Raw genomic sequence first — 19,892 nt, 5'->3', positions numbered from 1 at the left:
CCCATGGTGGTGGGATTCAAACTGTGGTGTAGCGCCAATGGGGCTGGGCGGGGCACGACGGGGGGCGTGGCCGGGCATTCCTGGGTGGGGCATTCCTGGGCGGGGCTGTGGCAAGGACGCAGCCGCTGCGCCGGTCCTTGGGTGGGAAACGAATGCACGCAGGCGCAGGCTGCCATGCACACCGGTGCACCTCCTGCTAGACTGCTTCAAGTTCTGTGTGCTGCTGCTGAGTGGAGGGGCGTAACTAAGGCAAAAATCACGTGGCAAAATCACCCATTAGTAACCCCCTCTCGGGACACACAAATAATTAGTAACCTACTCTCGGGAACCTGTGAGAACCTGCTGGATCCCACCTCTGCGTACATCCCATGAATCAGTGTGAATGGAGGCTTGGCACGCACGTCATTTCTGAGATTGGGGTTCACTGTGCTGTGAAGTTTGCTGGGTGACCTTGGGCCATCCACGCTTATTTGGGCTGAGAAATCTCACAGGGTTGTTTCAAAACTGAAGTAGGGAGGGGAGACCCATTCTTGCTGCCCTGAGGTAGCAGGAGCATACTGCCTAGGGGTCAGATATCCCCCGGCTGCGGCCACGTAGTCACATGGGGGGCGGAAAATCGCCCCCCATGCCCCTCCTCCTTCCCCCCCCCCCCGGGTCCATACACTGACTTCAAGGCCTGTTGCAAACAAAGTTGTTTGGTCGTGGTGGGGTGAGGGCGGCCGCCCATATGGGGGTGGGGGGGGGCTACATTTTCCCTAGATATTCCTCTGTGAGGTGAGGGTGGAGGGTGGGGGTAAAAATGTACCAGGTAAATGGATATGCATCTTGCTGGTTGCTCTGAGAATCATGACTGATCTCTCTTGGTGTCTTCTCCTCTCTTACACAAGGTGATGTCTATGTCCACGCGGATCTTCACGGAGCCACCAGTTGTGTCATCAAGAACCCAACAGGTGATTCCTCAAGGAAAATATGTTGGGAGAAACGGGGGTGCTTAAATAGCTGGGAACCCTGTTTTCCCCCACCTTAAATGATGTAAGGGAAGTTCCTGCTATGCCGTCTTTAAAATATTTTTTACTGCTCATTCCATTAAATAAATAAATAAATAAATAAGTGTGTGTGTATATGTATATATATGTATATATGTATATATATATGTATATATGTATATATATATGTATATATATGTATGTATATATGTGTATATATGTGTATGTATATATGTGTATATATGTGTATGTATATATGTGTGTGTGTGTGTGTGTGTGTGTGTGTGTGTGTGTGTGTGTGTGTGTGTGTGTGTGTGTGTATCTGCTCATTTTTACTGCTCATTCTATATTTTTTACTGCTCAAGGTTTTTAGATTTTGGGGAATGCAACATACAAACCACGCCTGAATATTTCTATTCAAGCATCTGTTGCTGTAGAGAAATAAAATCAGCAAGAGGCAAAATGCAGAAATAGACATGCTAGATCAGATTACACGTTTAGGGGACTGAAATATTTTCTGATTCTAATTCTCCCCTGAGGATGAATCCCTGCGCCTCCTTTGCAGTGCGGCTTATGCTAGCTCAAGACAATTTTCCGTCTAATGTTCTGGTGCTCTGTTAATAGAAAGGACTGATTCACAAACCAAAGTATTTTCTCCAAGGCTGAGTTCTCACAGACAAAGCAAAAGTCACAACACCTGGCATTCAAGTGTCTCTGCATCTCCTTTTGGAACAGTTTGTGTGCCTTTTACCTTATAGCAGCGGTAGCGAACCTATGGCACGGGTGCCAGAGGTGGCACTCGGAGCCCTTTCTGTGGGCACGCATGCCCAGAGTTCGTCATGTGGGGGGGTGGAAAATCACCCCAACCACATACATCTAGACTGGCCTAGGCACGATCCTTTACCTGGGAGCAAGCTCGGTTGCTGGTACTGGGGCTTGCTTCTGAGTAAACCCTCCTAGGGTCGTGATTCACCCATTCGAAGAAGTTGGATGGTTGCTTCACCAAGCTTACTCCTGAGTAACGCGCACCCTGGAGCCAATCGGTTTTTCTAAACTGAAATCTCAATATTCACGTTAAATTGCCGCGTTGGCACTTTGTGATAACTAAGTGGGTTCTGGATTGCAATTTGGGCACTCGGTCTCGAAAAGGTTCGCCATCACTGCCTTATAGTGATACATTTTCATTTTTCTTCTCCTCTTCCAAAGTGGCTGTTTTAAAGCCTTCTAGCAGTTTAGCGTTTGTCTGTCCTAACACTGACCCTCTTCTGGTGCTGCTGTTCCAGGGGACCCGATCCCACCGCGGACGCTCACCGAGGCAGGCACAATGGCTCTGTGTTACAGTGCGGCCTGGGACGCTCGAGTCATCACTAGCGCCTGGTGGGTGTATCATCACCAGGTAATGAGGCCTTGGGGTGGAGCTTTCAGGCTTGCTTGAGAAATGCAGCTCACCAGGATCCCTTTTGTGAATGATTCTGAGAAATACTCTTGATATGCAGAGCAAACATCGAGCCCAGTGGCATCTTAAAGACCAACAAAATCCAGGGTGTTAGCTAAAGCTCGCTTAAGAACATTGGAAGAGCCCTGCTGGATCAGACCAGCATTCCACCTACTTCAGCATCCTGTCTCACACAGCGACCAGCCAGTTCCTCTGGAGGTCCAACAATAGGACATGGAGGCCTTTCCCCCGATGTTGCTTCCTGGCACTGAGATTCTGTGGTTGACTGAACAAGGAGGTTCCCTTTAGTCACCATGGCTAGTAGCCCCTAATAGTCTTGTCTTCCATGAATCTGTCTGATCCCTTTTTAAAGCCTGTGTCCATCACTGGATCCTCTGGCAGCCAATTCTACATTTTAATCACTCATTGTGTGAAGAAGTATTTCTTTTTTTCTTTCTTTTCTTCCTCCTGAATCAGCTGCCCATCTACTGAATCAACTGCCCATCAACTTGAGTTCTAGTATCTCGGAAGAGGGAGAAAAAGTTGACTCTTTAAGAGTGAACTTTTTCTCCCTTTCCCAAGATACTAGAACTCATGATACTACTCCCAAGATAGTAGATCCTTGATGGCTCTCCAGGTCGTCAGAGAACGAAGATCCATCAGCCCTTATATCTAGCTGAAAAGGTGGAATAGTTGGGGTGCTGTGTGGTTTCCGGGCTGTATGGCCGTGTTCTAGCAGCATTCTCTCCTGATGTCTTGCCTGCATCTGTGGCTGGCATCTTCAGAGGATCTGATAGATGGATCTGAAGATGCCAGCCACAGATGCAGGCGAAACGTCAGGAGAGAATGCTGCTAGAACACGGCCAGACAGCCCGGAAACCACACAGCACCCCAGTGATTCCGGCCGTGAAAGCCTTCGACAATACGGTGGAATAGTTATTACAAAGAAGGGCTGACGAATCTCCATTCTCATTTGGATCTGATAACTTTGACTCACAAAAGTTTATGCCCTGGAAACTTGTATTGGTTTTTAAGGTGCTGCTGCCTGCAGATTTTGTTCCGCTACTACAGACTAACACAGCCACTGTCCTGAAACTGCCTTTATATGCAGGAAGCCACGTTTGTATGTTTTGTCAGGGACTGGGGAAGGTATTCATGTGTGTTCATGGACACGTGAATCATTTGGGAAGAGCTCCCAGGTGAAAGATGCCTGTGAGAAGTAGGATGTCATCCTGGCCACACCTGGTTTGTTTTATTTTACCTTATTTATTAAAAAATATTTTATTAGCTGTCTTTCTTCCTTATGGAACTCAAGGCAGCTGACCACACCTAAAATAAAACACATGAAAATATAACAACTGAAATTTAAAATCACAGGACTGCAAGTAAACTTAACCAAATGCAGTCCTAAATGAAACCATCTCCAGTTGCCTTCTAAAGACCAAAAGTGAGGGGCCAGGCATTTCTCCTCGGGGAGGTTGTTCCAAAATCATGGGGCTGCTACAGGAAAGGCCCTCTTTTGTTTACCCACCGCTGGTTGCTGAATGTCGGGTTTTTGTTTGCCTCCAGGATTGGCTATAGCCTTCATGGGGGTTTATCTCTTTTTATTTATTTATTTTATTTATGATCAATTTTATATACCGCCCCTCCCCCGAATAACAAACAATTACATTAAAACCCAGTTAAAACAGCGGATTAAACAAGATTACAGCGGCGTCCAGCATAAAACTTCATAAAATGTAATAAACCCACCCTGGAAAAAACAAACAAACCCGGAGAGCTGAGGGCCCCATAAAAATTAAGGGCCCAGAATGTAAAAGGGGGAGGAGGAGGGCGCACGTCAGCAGCTGGCCCCTCCAAACGCCCGGTGGAACAATTCGGTCTTGCAGGCCCTGCGGAACTCTCCAAGATCCCGCAGGGCCCGGATAGCTGATGGTAAAGTGTTCCACCAGGCAGGGGCCAGGGCTGTAAAGGCCCTGGCCCAGGTAGAAGCCAGCCGCATCATCGAGGGGCTGGGGACCACTAGCAAGTTGGCCTCTGCCGAACGCAGAGGCCGCAAAGGGACATATGGGGGACATTTTTCTTTGGTTAATTATTTTTTTTCAAAAAGCATTTAATCAACATCTGTGGTCACATTCCTTGTAGGTATCTAAAACGGCCCCCACAGGAGAGTACCTGACCACAGGAAGCTTCATGATCAGGGGTAAGAATTCCTTGGAGATCGGCGGCCCTTTCCTGGGATCCTGCCAGGCTAAGGATCCTGAGACAGGAAGGGTGCAGTTCTCAGCCATTTTGATTTGTGTAACTTCAGGAAGAGATTCTAAGATGATGGGGCTCAGCATGCAGGAGAGCCAGCGTGGTGTGGTGGTTAAGAGCAGGTGGATTCTTATCTGGAGAACTGGGTTTGATTCCCCACTCCTCCACCTGAGTGGCAGAGGCTTATCTGGTGAACCGGATGTGTTTCCGCACTCCTGCGTTCCTGCTGTGTGACCTTGGGTCACAGTTCTCCCAGAACTCTCTCAGCCCCTCCTGCCTCACAAGGTGTCTGTTGTGGGGAGAGGAAGGGAAAGGAGCTTGTAAGCTACCTTGAGTCTCCTTACAGGAGAGAAAGGCGGGGTATAAATCCAAACTCTTCTTCTTCTACACTTGCTGGGCAGAATTATGGAATAGACATGCAGTGGCATGGGGGGGATGGCGCCGCCCCACAGGCCCCTGCCCCCCCCCCGTGCCCTACCCCTTCGCCCCCTATGTCCCCACCCACTTACTTCAGTTCAGCCGGCTGCAAAGAGCCCCATGGTAGCTACGCGCCTGTACACAAGGCCTTGATCCTGTGCTCTTCTTTTCCAGGGAAAAAGAATTTCCTCCCTCCTTCCTATCTGATGATGGGCTTTAGTTTCTTATTTAAGGTATTGTGCCTGCAGCTTATGACTGCTGTTTATTTTGGAGACATTAGGAAAATTTTTACTAGAGGGTTTTGTCAGCACCTCCCTGTACTGTGATGGTCTGGTAGCCTGGTTGTTTGAAACAGGGAGGGTAGTTTGCAGCTCTGAAAAATGAATGGAGAGGACTCCAACATATAACAAAGTTTGGTTGTACGTAGGTATATAAAAGTGCTGAAAGAGACAGATGTGTGTGGTCTGGCCAGTGGGTTGCAAGAGAGTTTTCTTACCAGACTCAGCAAAAGAGACTGTCTATTTTTTCCTACTGCCATCTGTTTTTACCATCTGTCTTGGCATTGAATTGTCATAGTTCTAATATTATACTTTTATTTATCTTTTCATATGTTTTTAAAGATTGCATATGAGCCCTGTGGGGATAGGGGGGAAGGGAGGGGGGGAGGGAGGGAGGGAGGGAGGGAGGGAGGGAGGGAGGAAGGAAGGAAGGAAGGAAGGAAGGAAGGAAGGAAGGAAGGAAGGAAGGAAGGAAGGAAGGAAGGAAGGAAGGAAGGAAGGAAGGAAGGAAGGAGGAGAGACGGAGGGAGGGAGGGAGGGAGGAAGGAAGGAAGGAGGAGAGACGGAGGGAGGGAGGGAGGGAGGGAGGGAGGGAGGAGAGACGGAGGGAGGGAGGGAGGAAGGAAGGAAGGAAGGAGGAGAGACGGAGGGAGGGAGGGAGGAGAGACGGAGGGAGGGAGGGAGGGAGGGAGGGAGGGAGGAAGGAAGGAAGGAAGGAAGGAAGGAAGGAAGGAAGGAAGGAAGGAAGGAAGGAAGGAACTAGTGCTGAATTTTTTCTAGGTATTAAAAGACCAAATTACTTCCTAATAAGCAGTAATCACTATTAAATATTTATGATAAACATTTAATGGTAAAATTATTTGCCCTGTACAGTTTCGGGATTTGACATGAAAGTTAGCAATTTTTAATTCAATGTTTTAATTTAGCAGTAGAGTAATGCATAAAATAGCGTGGTTTATTAGCTAGAAATGAATGCATGTCAGCTGATTTTCAAACAGAATATCATTTCTTACCATTGTAGCTTCTGTAATATTGAACTTGATTAGGCATGAATTTAAAAAGAAATACCAAATGCAGTGGTAATTCCAGTGTAAAAGACCAATATATTTTGTGTGTGCAAATGCATACATTTTCAGTATTGCCTGTCATCAGCCAAGCCTGTATTCCAGGCATCCTTTCTGGTTCGTCCTGTGATTGGTGGTTTCCAGATTCTTTGGGTTTTTGCCTGTATTCAATGAGAACGAAGTTTTCCGTTTCCTATTACAGGTCGATGACTCCTGCGTTTGGAGACACAAAGGGGAGCGGAAGGTCAAAGTGCAAGAAGAAGACATGGAGACTGTGACCTTAAGCACTAGCGAGCTGGCGGAGGAAGAAACAGCACCCTTGGGTATGCTTGCAAAAGGCGAGGGTTAAGAGCTTGATTGCATGTGTGGTGGAGTCTCCTTTTTGGAGGTTTTTAAACGGAGGCTGGATGAACATTTCACCCATTGTAAATCGTTTTTCACTGGAGATGCTGAGAACTGAACGCAGTACCTTCTGCGTGCACAGTAGAGGCTCATAAAACACAAGACTGTAAGACTGAGCTATTCCGCCGGGCTTTTGGGGAGACCAGCCTCTGATTCCCCCCTCCCCCCCCCCACCTGTTCCCTTTCTTTTAACAGCTGGGACCCTGCTGTCCCCCTCTTAGAGGAGTTTTAGCCATTAGACGCCATCTGTTTGCTATTTTGAAATGTTATATTATGACCCTTTGGCTGGGTCGTGGGGGGGAGGGGGGGGATTTCCAGCCGCCGGTGTGGGAGGGGACTGTATTGGCACCAGTCCCCTCTGTTCGCGACCTGGGGGTCCACCTGGATTCGTCTCTTTCAATGGAGACCCAGGTGGCCCATATAACCCGGGTCGCATTTTACCATCTTCGTCAGGCCCGACGGCTGGCCCCCTTCCTCTCTCAAGCTGACCTGGCCACTGTGGTCCATGCAACGGTCACCACCAGGTTAGACTATTGCAACTCGCTCTACGCGGGCCTTCCCTTGCGCTTGATTCGGAGATTAAAAATGGTCCAGAATGCAGCGGCTCGTATGCTTACAGGAAGTGCCATGCGAGAACATATTACACCTGTGCTCAGCCGCTTGCACTGGCTACCAGTTGAATACCGAATCACTTTCAAGGTGTTGGTGTTAACCTTTAAGGCCTTGCGCGGCCTGGGACCTCCGTACCTGCGGGACCGTCTTACCCCATATGTCCCGAACCGGCCTCTGCGCTCAGCAGAGGCCAATTTACTGGTGATCCCTGGCCCCTCAATGATACGGCTGGCCTCTACCAGGGCCAGAGCCTTCACAGCTCTGGCCCCAGCCTGGTGGAACGCTCTACCACCAACTGTCCGGGCCCTGCGGGACCTTGCTGAGTTCCGCAGGGCCTGTAAGACCGAACTGTTCCGCCGGGCCTTCGGGGAGACCAGCCGTTGATGAGGGCCCCTCCCTCCTCTTCGCTCCCCCCTCTTCTGATAACATCATTGAATCCTACCACCCCTGGGGGTTGAGGAGTTAACAGTAGATGCCATCTTGTATTAATACTAATTTTAATGCTGCATTTTAATGGGGAAGGTTTATATTTTATCTTTTAGAGCCTGTATTACTTAACTTAACGAATTTTAATTTGATTTGATATATTGTGCTCTATCTATGTTGTTCACCGCCCTGAGCCCTTAGGGGGAGGGCGGTCTATAAACCGAATATATAAATAAATAAATAAATAAATAAATTGTTCTGGTACTTATATGCCGCCGTATTATCTGTTTTGTTGTTGTTGTAAAACTCCCTGAACCCTTCGGGGGAGGGCGGTCTATAAGTTTAACTATAGATGGATGGATGGATAGATGGATAGATGGATAGATGGATAGATGGATAAATAAGAAAAGCTGTGCTGGATCAGACCATCAAATCCAGCAGTCTGTTTACCAGATGTCCGTAGGAAGCCCACAAACAGGACAACTACAGCAGCATTATCCTGCTTGTATTCAATAGCACCTAATAATAATAAGCATTCTGCTGTGATACTGGAGAGAACAGGTATGCATCATAACTAGTATCCATTTCGTCTGTTTCCCATGGATAGTCCTATCCTCCACGAATGGCTCCAGTCCCTTCTTAAAGCCTTCCAAGCTGGCAGCCATCACCAGATCCTGGGGCAGGGAGTTCCACAGTTAACTATGCATTGTGTGAAGAAATACTTCCTTTGTCGGTTTTGAATCTCTCACCCTTTAGCTTCAGGAGATGATCCAGCATTTTAGTATTATGAGAGGGAGAAAAGCATCTCCCTGTCTCCTCTCTTAATTAATTCAGGCTTAATTTCATAGAACTTACCCACCTTTTTTTGAAGCTAAACAGCCCTAAGTGTTTTTAGCTGCTCCCGATAGGGAGTTGCTCTAGCCCCCTGACCTACCAGTGAGCCACGGCTGCTCCCCCTAAGGAAGTTGGCACCATCAGGAAGGACAGTTCTAGGCAGAGAGAAAAACAAAGGGGTGGAAGCAGTCATTTAAAATTCTGAAAGGAAATCCATTCCTTTGGCTAACAAATTGTGGAGAAACTTGACATGTAGCCGGTTTTTTAAATACAGATTTCCTGATATCTCAAAGGCAGATTTCTATTTGTCAGGGGAATCGTCATGACAGTTAGATCATGGTGATCATATCCTATCCAGCAGAGGTATGAGTCAGCAAAGAAAGGCATGATCTGACAGCTGGAGAACAGCAAGCAGACCGGTTCATTCCAGTTGCAAGTGACCTTTACAGTGATTGGTGGAACCATGTATATAAGCAACAGCAATGTACTGTGTGTTTGTTCCTTAAGGAAACAAGTGCCTGGCGGAGCACTTTGTTGGACTGTGTAATGTACTCTGTATATAGTATCATGTACATATAGCAACTCTAAGGTAAAAGCCTTCCTTTGAAATAATCTGCTGTGTGGAGTATTTCTTCTTCTTGAAGGTGGGAGTTTGCTGTATATGCCCACTTGTCGACTTTGAGTAGTACCGCTCAAGTCTGCTATCAGGTTATGGGCCCAGTCTCTGTGGACTATCTATGTCCTGGAGATGCATTCCTGAATCAATGTAACCGTTAAAACAACAAATCAGTGCTGCTAAAAGATATATGTAACCATTGTCATTTGGAGCATTCTTTCCTTGATCCTTACTTTATGGCTTCACACGCTTTGTAGATAACTAGGCTTCCCCTGGCCCTCTGGTCCCATGAGAGATTTGCATCCGTTATCTCATGGGGGCAGGAAGCTAACTATCTCTCTTACCATCTGCCACCGACTTAGAGGTGCCTCAGCTCCAGGGATTGTTTTTCTGTCTTTTACAACTTCTTTGGAAAACTGGAGGGGCAGTGGTGGGATTCAGCAGGTTCGCACCAGCAGAACTGGTTGTTAAAATGATGCTTGTACACAACCAGTTGTTAAATTATTTGAATCCCACCACCAGAACCGGTTGTTAAATTATTTGAATCTCAACACTGTGGAGTAAAGGGGATGGGAAAGGCCAGGTGTTGTCGAAGGCTTTCATGGCCGGACTCAACTGGTTGTCGTGGGCTTTCCAGGCTGTGTGGCCGTGGTCTGGTGGATCCTGTTCCTAACATTTCGCCTTCATCTGTGGCTGGTATCTTCAGAGGTATATCACAGAGAGAAGTGGACACCGTGTGTAACACACTACTCTCTGCGATACATCTCTGAAGCTTGAACTCTGCTTGGTCCTTGGTTGGTATTCACTTTGTTGTGAAGTCCAAGAGGTGTTCCATTTAAGCCCCAGATATTAAAGCAGCAGTGGCGTAGGAGGTTAAGAGCTTGTGTATCTAATCTGGAGGAACTGGGTTCGATTCTCCGCTCTGCCGCTTGAGCTGTGGAGGCTAATCTAAGAACATAAGAACTAGCCTGCTGGATCAGACCAGAGTCCATCTAGTCCAGCATTCTGCTACTCGCAGTGGCCCACCAGGTGCCTTTGGGAGCTCGCATGCAGGATGTGAAAGCAATGGCCTTCTGCTGCTGCTGCTCCTGAGCACCTGGTCTGCTAAGGCATTTGCAATCCGAGATCAAGGAGGATCAAGATTGGTAGCCATAGATTGACTTCTCCTCCATAAATCTGTCCAAGCCCTTTTTAAAGCTCTCCAGGTTAGTGGCCATCACCACCTCCTGTGGCAGCATATTCCAAACACCAATCACATGTTGCATGAAGAAGTGTTTCCTTTTATTAGTCCTAAACACCCTGGGGAATTCAGATTAGCCTGTGCACTCCCACACACGGCAGCCGGGTGACCTTGGGCTAGTCACAGCTTCTCGGAGCTCTCTCAGCCCCACCCACCTCACAGGGTGTTTGTTGTGAGGGGGGAAGGGCAGGGAGATTGTCGGCCCCTTTGAGTCTCCTGCAGGAGAGAAAGGGGGATATAAATCCAAAACTCTTCTTCTTCATGTGTAATAGTCTTCTATATGCCGTGCAGTCAAATACTGTTAACTTTCTAAGGTTCTCAACCCACTGATTTACCAGAAACGGGCATTTATTTTCCCAGTGTTGTAATAATACAAGTCTTCTAGCTGTGGTCACGACACAGAGGGTGCCAGTTTCGCTGGCCTCCAAAACAATCAAATGGACATTCTCCTACAAAACGGATGTATGTAATAATGTCCTCACACAGAAAGCAAATGACCGGACAGGCCCAAAGCGTACTTCCATTACGGGAGCAAAATACGGCCAAACACTTATTCGGGGTCAGCCTGCGGAGCGTGGAAAAAAGAGCGCCGCGAATGAGCGAAGGAGGGCAGAAAGAACCACACAATGAACGGATCGGACGGTGGGTTGGTCTTTTTTAGCTTGGACAGATTTATGGAGAAGTCGATCTCTGGCTACCAATCTTGATCCTCCTTGATCTCAGATTGCAGATGCCTGAGCAGACCAGGTGCTTGGGAGCAGCAGCAGCAGCAGAAGGCCCTTGCTTTCACCTCCTGCAGGTGAGCTCCCAAAGGCACCTGGTGGGCCACTGCGAGTAGCAGAGAGCTGGACTAGATGGACTCTGGCCTGATCCAGCAGGCTCGTTCTTATGTTCTTATGTCCCCAACCTGGCACCTGTGGGCTGCATGGCATTTGTTTACACCTTTTCTGGCGCCCACCAAGTGATTTTAGGAAGTGGGTGAGGAAGGGTCTGATGGGCTATTGAAGATTTGATTGGCAGAGCAGATTTTTAGTACGTTGCTATGGCAGCAGCTGCCCACCCCGCCCCCCACGCCCTGGCCAAGTACCCCCACTGTGGGACTGAGGTGCAGCCCTGGCAGCCATTGGGGGGCTGGCTCCGCCTCCTGCAGCTGCCAGGTTGCCCCCCCTGCCCGGGCAGACTTCCAGCTGTGCCCGGGGGCTCCAAGGGTTGGGGACCCACCCTGGTCTGGGGGTTCAGCGCAGAATAAGCGCAGGGCTTTTGGGCTAGAGGACACTGGAGGGGGTGGAAACACAACACCCCCCCCACGCCACCCCCAGATCTTGCCCGGGGAAGACCCCCCTCTCCTCTCTCCCTCCGGCCAGCCCCCCGCCCTTGCACCCCGTTGCAGCATCATTGCCTCCCCCATGACCTGTTTGAGGATCCCCCCCCCCTCACCGTGCAAGAGCCGGATCCTCCCTCCCGCCGGGGAAAGGGAGGCAGGAGCGACTCCATGGATCACCCCAGACCTCCTGCGCCCCCTGCGAGAAAAAGCCGCCCCTCCCCACCCACCCCTACCCTGATGGGCGGGGTTGGCCGGTCTGGTGCTCGCAACTCCTTCTGGGAAATGTAGTTCCTAGCATCAACAAGACCCAGAAGAACAGGGAGGGAATTCCACAGATTTGGGGTTGGAGCTGGGGGAGAGCTGACACGATAGCCCTGTTTGATATTTGAAGAACATAAGAACTAGCCAGCTGGATCAGACCAGAGTCCATCTAGTCCAGCTCTCTGCTCCTCGCAGTGGCCCACCAGGTGCCTTTGGGAGCTCACCTGCAGGAGGTGAAAGCAAGGGCCTTCTGCTGCTGCTGCTGCTCCCAAGCACCTGGTCTGCTCAGGCATCTGCAATCTCAGAATGTAATGTTGGTGGGGGAGCAAGCTTGTTTCCTGCTGCTCCAGAGGCTAGGACCAGGAGAAATGGGTTCAAGGTGCAGGAAAAGAAATTCCACCTAAACATCAGGAAGAACTTCCTGACCATCAGGGCTGTTGGACAGTGGAATGCAACTGTCTCGGATAGTGGATAGTTAAAAACCTCCTTCTTTGGAGGTTTTTAAACAGAGGCTGGAAGGCAGGGGGTTGGACTAGATGGCCCTTGGGGTTCCTTCCAACTCTATGATTCTATCTCCAGCAGTTTCTGAAGCCAGAGCTGGCGACTTACTACTTCTGCTGATGCGTATTTTGAACACTGGGGGCTTAGCTTTACAGCAGACTGCAGGCAGCTAGGAGAAAAAGAAGTGGGCAGTGCTGACCGCATGCATCACGTGGGGCGGAGGGTCCCAACCTAGACAGGCTTGTATTTAAAACACGAACCTTTCTGAGCAAATTTCCCACTTGCTTAGGAAGTTGCTATTCCCAGGGCCTCCGGCAGAGGGCGCTCCCACCACTCGCAACGCTATTGGATCCCGGGGAAGCCGCAGGATCCAATAGGAATGTCAGAGGCGGGACCACTCAGGGAGCGAAGAATGGTCTCGCCTCTGACATTCCTACTGGTTCCCGAGGCGTCCCCCAACCGAATAGTTTTGGTCTCCCTGCCGTGCCGTAGTCACGGGGCCGAGCGCGCATGCGTGCGCTCCGATTTGCCCCTGTCAGGACAGGTAACTGCATGGCGGTGGATGAAGTGGGGGAAAGCGGCGTCCGGCTGACGGGATTCTCTTAGGGATTAGCCGGCTTCTTGTCCGCCATGAAATCCCGTTTCAGCACCGTCGATATCCGGGCGGTGATAGCTGAGCTCCGTCACAGGTGCGTACAGGTGGCCACGCCCCCTTGTGGACTGAGGCCACGCCCCTTTGTTGTCGTTCCCTCCCCTCCCTCCAAGAAAAGGCTCTAGGTGGGAAGACGTGGTCGACCTGTCAGGTCTCAGCAGTCCGTCCTCCACCTGCATGCAGCTTGGCTGGCTGGCATAGGGTTGCCAGCTCTGCCCTGGAGATTTGGGGGCGGAGCCTGCAGAGGGCGGGGTTCGGGGTTCCGGTTGCCAATCTCCAGGTAGCACCTGGCGATCTCCTGCTATAGGAGTATATAGGAGTATAGCGTCTAGAGATTGTGGGATGTAATAGTACCACTCTATTCTGCATTGGTCAAACCTCACTTGGAATACTGTATCCAGTTCTGGGTGCCACAGTTCAAAAAGGATGTTGACAAGTTGGAGCAGGTCCAGAGGAGGTCTGGAATACATGCCCTGGGAGGAGCGGTGGGGGAGTCTCCTTCAGACGACAACATCATAAGCATGACAAAGTGGCGCCTGCAACAGCAGTTGATGCTTCAGTGCATTTGTTAATTTTTATGGGGGCTGAAAGCTCTTTTTTCTCCTTGCCTTTTTCTCAAAAACTTGCTTTTTGAATCCCCTCAGGATGTCTGTCGCTTTACCAAACATTTGTTGGGAGAGGTTCAGAGAGTAGCAGTGTGGGTCTGCAGTAGAACAGCTAGATTTGAGTCCAGTAGAGCACCTTAAAGACCAGCAGGATTCTCAGGGTACAAGCTTTAGAGAATTAAAGTACAAGTAAGCACTATCTCTGTGGTGGCGAACCTATGGCACGGGTGCCAGAGGTGGCACTCAGAGCCCTCTCTGTGGACACGTGCAAGCAGAGTTGTTCCCACCCCCCCACCCATACACATCTAGGCTGGCCTGGGCCGCTGGGCTCAATTATTAGCATTAAACCTAAGACCTAGTTTTGGGGAAGCAGGGTAGGTAACCCTGTTAAGCGCTCTTAAACCCCACTGATTTTCATGTGAAGAACTACAGCGCGATCCTTTACCTGGGAGTAAGCTTGGTTGCTGGCCATGGGGCTTGCTTCTGAGTAAACCCTCCTAGGGTCGTGATTCACCCATTGGAAGAGTTGCACGGTTGCGTCAAAGCAAAGCCATCGACTACCACCAAGCTTACTCCCAAGTAATGCACGCCTCGGAGCCAACTGTTTTTTCTAAACTAAAACTTCAGTATTCGGGTTAAATTGCCATGCTGGCACTTTGCAATAAATAAGTGGGTTTTGGGTTGCAATTTGGGCACTCGGTCTCGAAAAGGTTCGCTATCACTGTACTATCTAAAGGAGGCAGCTTCAACTTGTGAAAGCATATACCCTGAGCATCTTGTTGCTTTCTAAGGTGCCGCTGGACACAGATCTGTTTGTTAAGAGAGTTCTTGGTTCAATTTTTAAAAATCAGTATGGACTCCCGTCTCGTTCTCTTACCTGCTTTTATGTAGAGACGACAAACGATGTTCACAACATTTTGTCTCGTTTACATACACAGCCTCTTGGGAATGAGAGTATACAACATTTATGATGTGGATAATAAGACGTACCTCATCCGCCTTCAGAAGTAAGAGCTGAGTTTCCTTGTTTGTTGTGTTTTCTGTATTTTTAAACATGTGTTATTCTTTTCAACCAGTTAAAGTAGATAACTGAAATACGGGAAATGATGAGTGAGAGAACTGATGAAGAAAACGAACAGATCTGTTGCAGCACCCAGCTATTAAAAGCCAGGTTGAGTGCAAAGATCTTACAATTAAATTACGTCTAGGAAAAATGAATGAGTAGGATTCCTCCTTTTTGAAAGCTGAAGAAGAGTAGGTTTTGATTCCCTGCTCTACCATTTGAGCTGTGGAAACTTATCTGGTGAACCAGAATAGCTTGTGCACTCCAGCACATGCCAGCTGGGTGACCTTGGGCTAGTCATAGTTCTTCAAAGCTCTCTCAGTCCCACCCACCTTGTAGGGTGTTTGTTGGTGGTGGGGTAGAAGGGAAAGGAGATTGTAAGCCCCTTTGAGTCTCCTTACAGGAGAGAAAGGGGGATATAAATCCAAACTCTTCTTCTTCTTAAGAGGCCTTAACATCGATGTCTCTTCCTTATTTGTGACAGCATATTCTGTTGTTTGCTTTCACTCTATTTAGGTCTCATAGCTAATAAATATTGATAAATCCTCTCACCACAGATTTGTCTGACCCCTTTATAGTCATCAGGTTGCCCTTTTAACCAGCACCCTTGACACTGTTAATGTTGTTGCAGGTTTTCCTGGAAGAAACTAAGTTTATTGTGTTCCCAGTCCCAATTCAAATCCGCTTTAAAGGCAAACTGGATCCAGTTTCTTGTAGAGTATAAGGAGACAGTGATGTATGTTTCCCCTCTTTATCAAAAATCAAACCCCCAAACCCAAGTTTGCAGTTCCCAAAGTAAGAAATGTAGCTATGCGGTAAGTGTGTGGCAGCAAACCAGGAATGCAGTGTGAGGAGCTGTCATCCCCTATGCCCGTAGTGGCGAACCTTTGGCACTCCAGATATTATGGACTACAATTCCCATCAGCCCCTGCCAGCATGGCCTATGCCATGACCCTATGCCCTGATCCTCTTTGTCTCCCCCACAACAGGCCAGACTGCAAGGCGACTCTTCTTCTGGAATCTGGTATTCGGATCCACACCACCGAATTTGAATGGCCTAAGAACATGATGCCGTCTGGCTTTGCGATGAAGGCAAGTTCACTGTTTTGTTTGGCTTGCTGAAGGTTTTCTTGGGGGTGAGAAGGGAATGTTTCAGACTAGCAGTGCTGTTATTTGGTCTCTGGATCTGTACCTTTAACAAACAGGAATCCTGCTCAGTGGTGTGTAATTTTTGCAAGCGTAATTTGCATGTGTTAAATAGAATCTACCCATTTTAGCATATGTACTTGCAAATGGCACCCTTTACACTTTTAATGCAGTTAGTTCTTTCTCCTACCCTGGACATTCCACAGAGAGAGATACACACACACAGAGAGAGAGAGAGAGAGAGAGAGAGAGAGAGAGAGAGAGAGAGAGACTCCACTTGCTTTGCTACTATCAGATCCTCTGAAGATGCCAGCCACAGATGCAGGCAAAACATCAGGAGAAAAAGCTACTGGAACATGGCCACACAACCCGGAAAACCCACAACACCCTAGCGATTCCTGCTGTGAAAGCCTTCGACAATGCATTATCTCTTTCCTTCAGTAGCCAAAGGGAAGGCGCAGCCGTTTCTCTGCCCCACACCTCTGTCAGCTCTTCTGTGTAGTCTTTAGTCCCAGTGATTCTTTGTGGAAGGGAAGGGGCTCTCCTTTCCCCCTCTGTCCTATCTAATGCTGGTGTATTCCAGCCCCCTCTCCAGTAGGAGGCAGGGTGCATATGTATGTTTGTGGGTAAGGAAGCCCCCAGATGTCATCACTGTATATTTTCAAATGGCCTTGCCAGGCTGACGCCATTCCCACCTGTCTGTGCTCTTCTCCCCCGACAGTGCCGCAAGCACCTGAAGACCAGAAGGCTGGTGAGCGTGAAGCAACTTGGTGTTGACAGAATAGTCGATTTCCAATTTGGGAGTGACGAAGCCGCCTATCACTTGATCATTGAGCTGTACGACAGGGTAAGCCAGTGATGGCGAACCTTTTTAAGACCGAGTGCCCAAATTGCAACCCAAACCCCAGTTATTTATCGCAAAGTGCCAACCCGGCAATTTAACCTGTATGCTGAGGTTTTAGTTTAGAAAAAACTGGTTGGCTCCCTCTTCCTCCACCCCACCCGCTTGAGCAGGGGCCAGCCTGCTCTAGCCTCCAGCAAGTCCCGTGCGCACTGCTCTGTGCCTCTCTAGCATCTCTGCCTCCTCTGTGCCCTCCCCCCCCCTCGGGTAGCAGCCACCTGGAGCACAGGCACCAGGCCTGCCAGCTGTGTCCTCCCTGCTCACCGTGGTGCGTGCATGCCATGCTCAGTGGCCCAGGCCAGCCTAGATGTGTGTGTGGGGGGGTGATTTTCCGCCCCCTACATGTCGAACTCTGTGTGTGCGTGCCCACAGAGAGGGCTCCTAGTGCCACCTCTGGCACCCATGCCATAGGTTCGCCATCACTGGGGTAAGAGGTGGGGAGAAGGCGTGTAAAACACCAGGAGTAGGACGTGGCTTCCGTGTCCTGACCTCACCTCTTCCGGAATACTTGTCATGTGCATCCTTTCCATTGATGTGGGACTTTTGAGGTGTGTGTGACTCAGAAATCTTCAGAATGCAAGAAGAGACCTCCAGGAAGTTTATCTAATTTTTTGTTCTACAACAGTTGTTAGCGACTTTTCTTCTTTACATATGTCAAAGTAGCTTACGATATAAATAAAATACATAAAATAGATCGCATAAAATACACAGAGCCAAAATTTAATATCCAGAGTAGGACTGCTTTAATCAAATGTGTTCCTAAATAAAACTGTTCTCAGCTGCCTCCTAAAGGTCATAAGAACATAAGAAAGAGCCTTGCTGGATCAGACCAGAGTCCATCTAGTCCAGCTCTCTGCTACTTGCAGTGGCCCACCAGGTGCCTTTGAGAGCTCATATGCAGGATGTGAAAGCAGGTTGACAGTGAGGAGGCCAGACATACCTTGGAGCAGCAGTGGCGTAGGAGGTCAAGAGCTCGTGTATCTAATCTGGAGGAACCGGGTTTGATTCTCCACTCTGCCGCCTGAGCTGTGGAGGCTTATCTGGGGAATTCGGATTAGCCTGTACACTCCCACACACGCCAGCTGGGTGACCTTGGGCTAGTCACAGCTTCTCTGAGCTCTCTCAGCCCCACGTACCTCACAGGGTGTTTGTTGTGAGGGAGGAAGGGCAAGGAGATTGTAAGCCCCTTTGAGTCTCCTGCAGGAGAGGAAGGGGGGATATAAATCCAAACTCCTCCTCCTCCTCCTCCTCCTCCTCCTCCTCCTCCTTCTTCTTCTTCTTTTTCTTCTTCTTCTACTTCTTCTTCTTCTGCCGTGCTATATGTGTCTGCAAGCTCCATTTCTTTGAGATGTGTGTTCTGGGAGCATAGAAAATCCCATGCCTGCAATTTTGTGACAAGCTTTCTTGGATTTCTTACAGGGGAACATTGTTCTTACAGACTACGAATACCTAATCCTAAACATCCTGAGATTTCGCACTGACGAAGCGGACGATGTGCGGTTTGCAGTGCGGGAGCACTACCCTGTCGACTGTGCCAAAGCGGTATCACCTCTGCCCAGTTTGGAAAGGTATTTCTGTGTTCCGTGCACGGAATTTGGAGTATGACAAAAGCAGAACCCCGTGATTGGGTATAGGTCAGTGGTGGTGAACCTATGGCACTCCAGATGTTCATGGACTACAATTCCCATCAGCCCCTGCCAGCATGGCCAATTGGCATCTGGAGTGCCATAGGTTCACCAACAAGGGTATGGGGGGTGGCTTTTCAGATTCTTGGGTCGTTCCACTTGACAGTGATTCTGTATGTAGCTTATGTTGCTTTTGCAGGGGCAGTGGAACGTTCACACTGCGCTTCTCCCTGCCTATTCCTTGTGTCCAGTTCCTGTAGCTGCCATCCCACCCAGCCACCAGAGGGACTTTTTTGCCTTTGAAAAAATCGGTAGTGCACATGACAGTATGGTGTTGTAACAATTCATCTACTGAAGCTTTCATTTTTACAACACAAAATCTCTATCCTTTTTGTTGTGGAAGAAGAGTCGGATTTATATCCCCCCTTTCTCTTCTGTAAGGTGACTCAAAGGGGCTTACAATCTCCTTTCCCTTCCCCCCTCTCCCCCACCACAAACACCCTGTGAGGTGGGTGGGGCTGAGAGAGCTCTGAAGAACTTGACTAGCCTAAGGTCACCCAGTTGGCATGTGTTGGAGTGCACAAGCTAATCTGGTTCACCAGATCAGCATCTGCAGCTCAACTGGCAGAGTGGGGAATCAAACCTGGTTCTCCAAAATAGTAACAGTTCGTAAACTGAATACAGAAGCTGGACCATAAATAAACAGATGGAGGCAAGCATGTATGGAAAACCTTTTCGGTTCTTTTACATGTACAACCCTTTGTATATCACCTACATTTAGGTACATCTTGAATAATTTACCTTAAGCCCTCAGACATTGACTTGAATTATATGAGGAACCAAAACCCCTTTTTGCTTTCCTCTTACTTGTAAAATGTAATTGAATGTTGGCTGTTTATTCTTTTCCTTTCACCCTTTAACAGGCTGACAGAAATAATAACTACTGCACCTAAAGGTGAACAGATAAAGAGAGTTCTAAACCCCCACCTTTGTGAGTATTTGATTTGTTTAAAATATTTTAAAGTTACATTTTCCTCACAACATGGTTCTAGGGTGGGTTAAATGTAAGTGTAAAGCATAAATGTTAGAATAACTTAGGCGGAAAAAATGAAAAGCACAGATGTAACACCTGGCTTGACAACACTACATGCAAAAAGGATCTGGGAGTCCTAGTAGACCACAAACTGAGCATGTCAGCAGTGTGATGCAGCGGCCAAGAAAGCCAGTGTGATTCTGGGTTATGTCAAT

General features: G+C 48.6%; 1 protein-coding gene across 1 annotated transcript in view; it reads right to left on the bottom strand.

The window, feature by feature from the left end:
- Window positions 1-6,116: 6,116 nt before the first annotated feature.
- The window catches only part of NEMF (nuclear export mediator factor), a gene marked incomplete at its 3' end in the record, with an annotated part of 39,878 nt that continues 26,102 nt past the window's right edge, over window positions 6,117-19,892 (bottom strand). The window contains exons 17-18 of the mRNA XM_048484692.1: window positions 9,540-9,546; window positions 6,117-6,131 (exon numbers count right to left, since the gene is read on the bottom strand). Coding sequence (XP_048340649.1) covers window positions 6,117-6,131; window positions 9,540-9,546 — 22 coding nt within the window. The remainder of the gene's footprint in view (window positions 6,132-9,539; window positions 9,547-19,892) is intronic.

The sequence above is a fragment of the Sphaerodactylus townsendi genome, linkage group LG02, assembly GCF_021028975.2.
Source record: "Sphaerodactylus townsendi isolate TG3544 linkage group LG02, MPM_Stown_v2.3, whole genome shotgun sequence".
Taxonomy (NCBI): Eukaryota; Metazoa; Chordata; class Lepidosauria; order Squamata; family Sphaerodactylidae; genus Sphaerodactylus; species Sphaerodactylus townsendi.
This window is presented reverse-complemented; position numbering and strand designations above follow the sequence as displayed.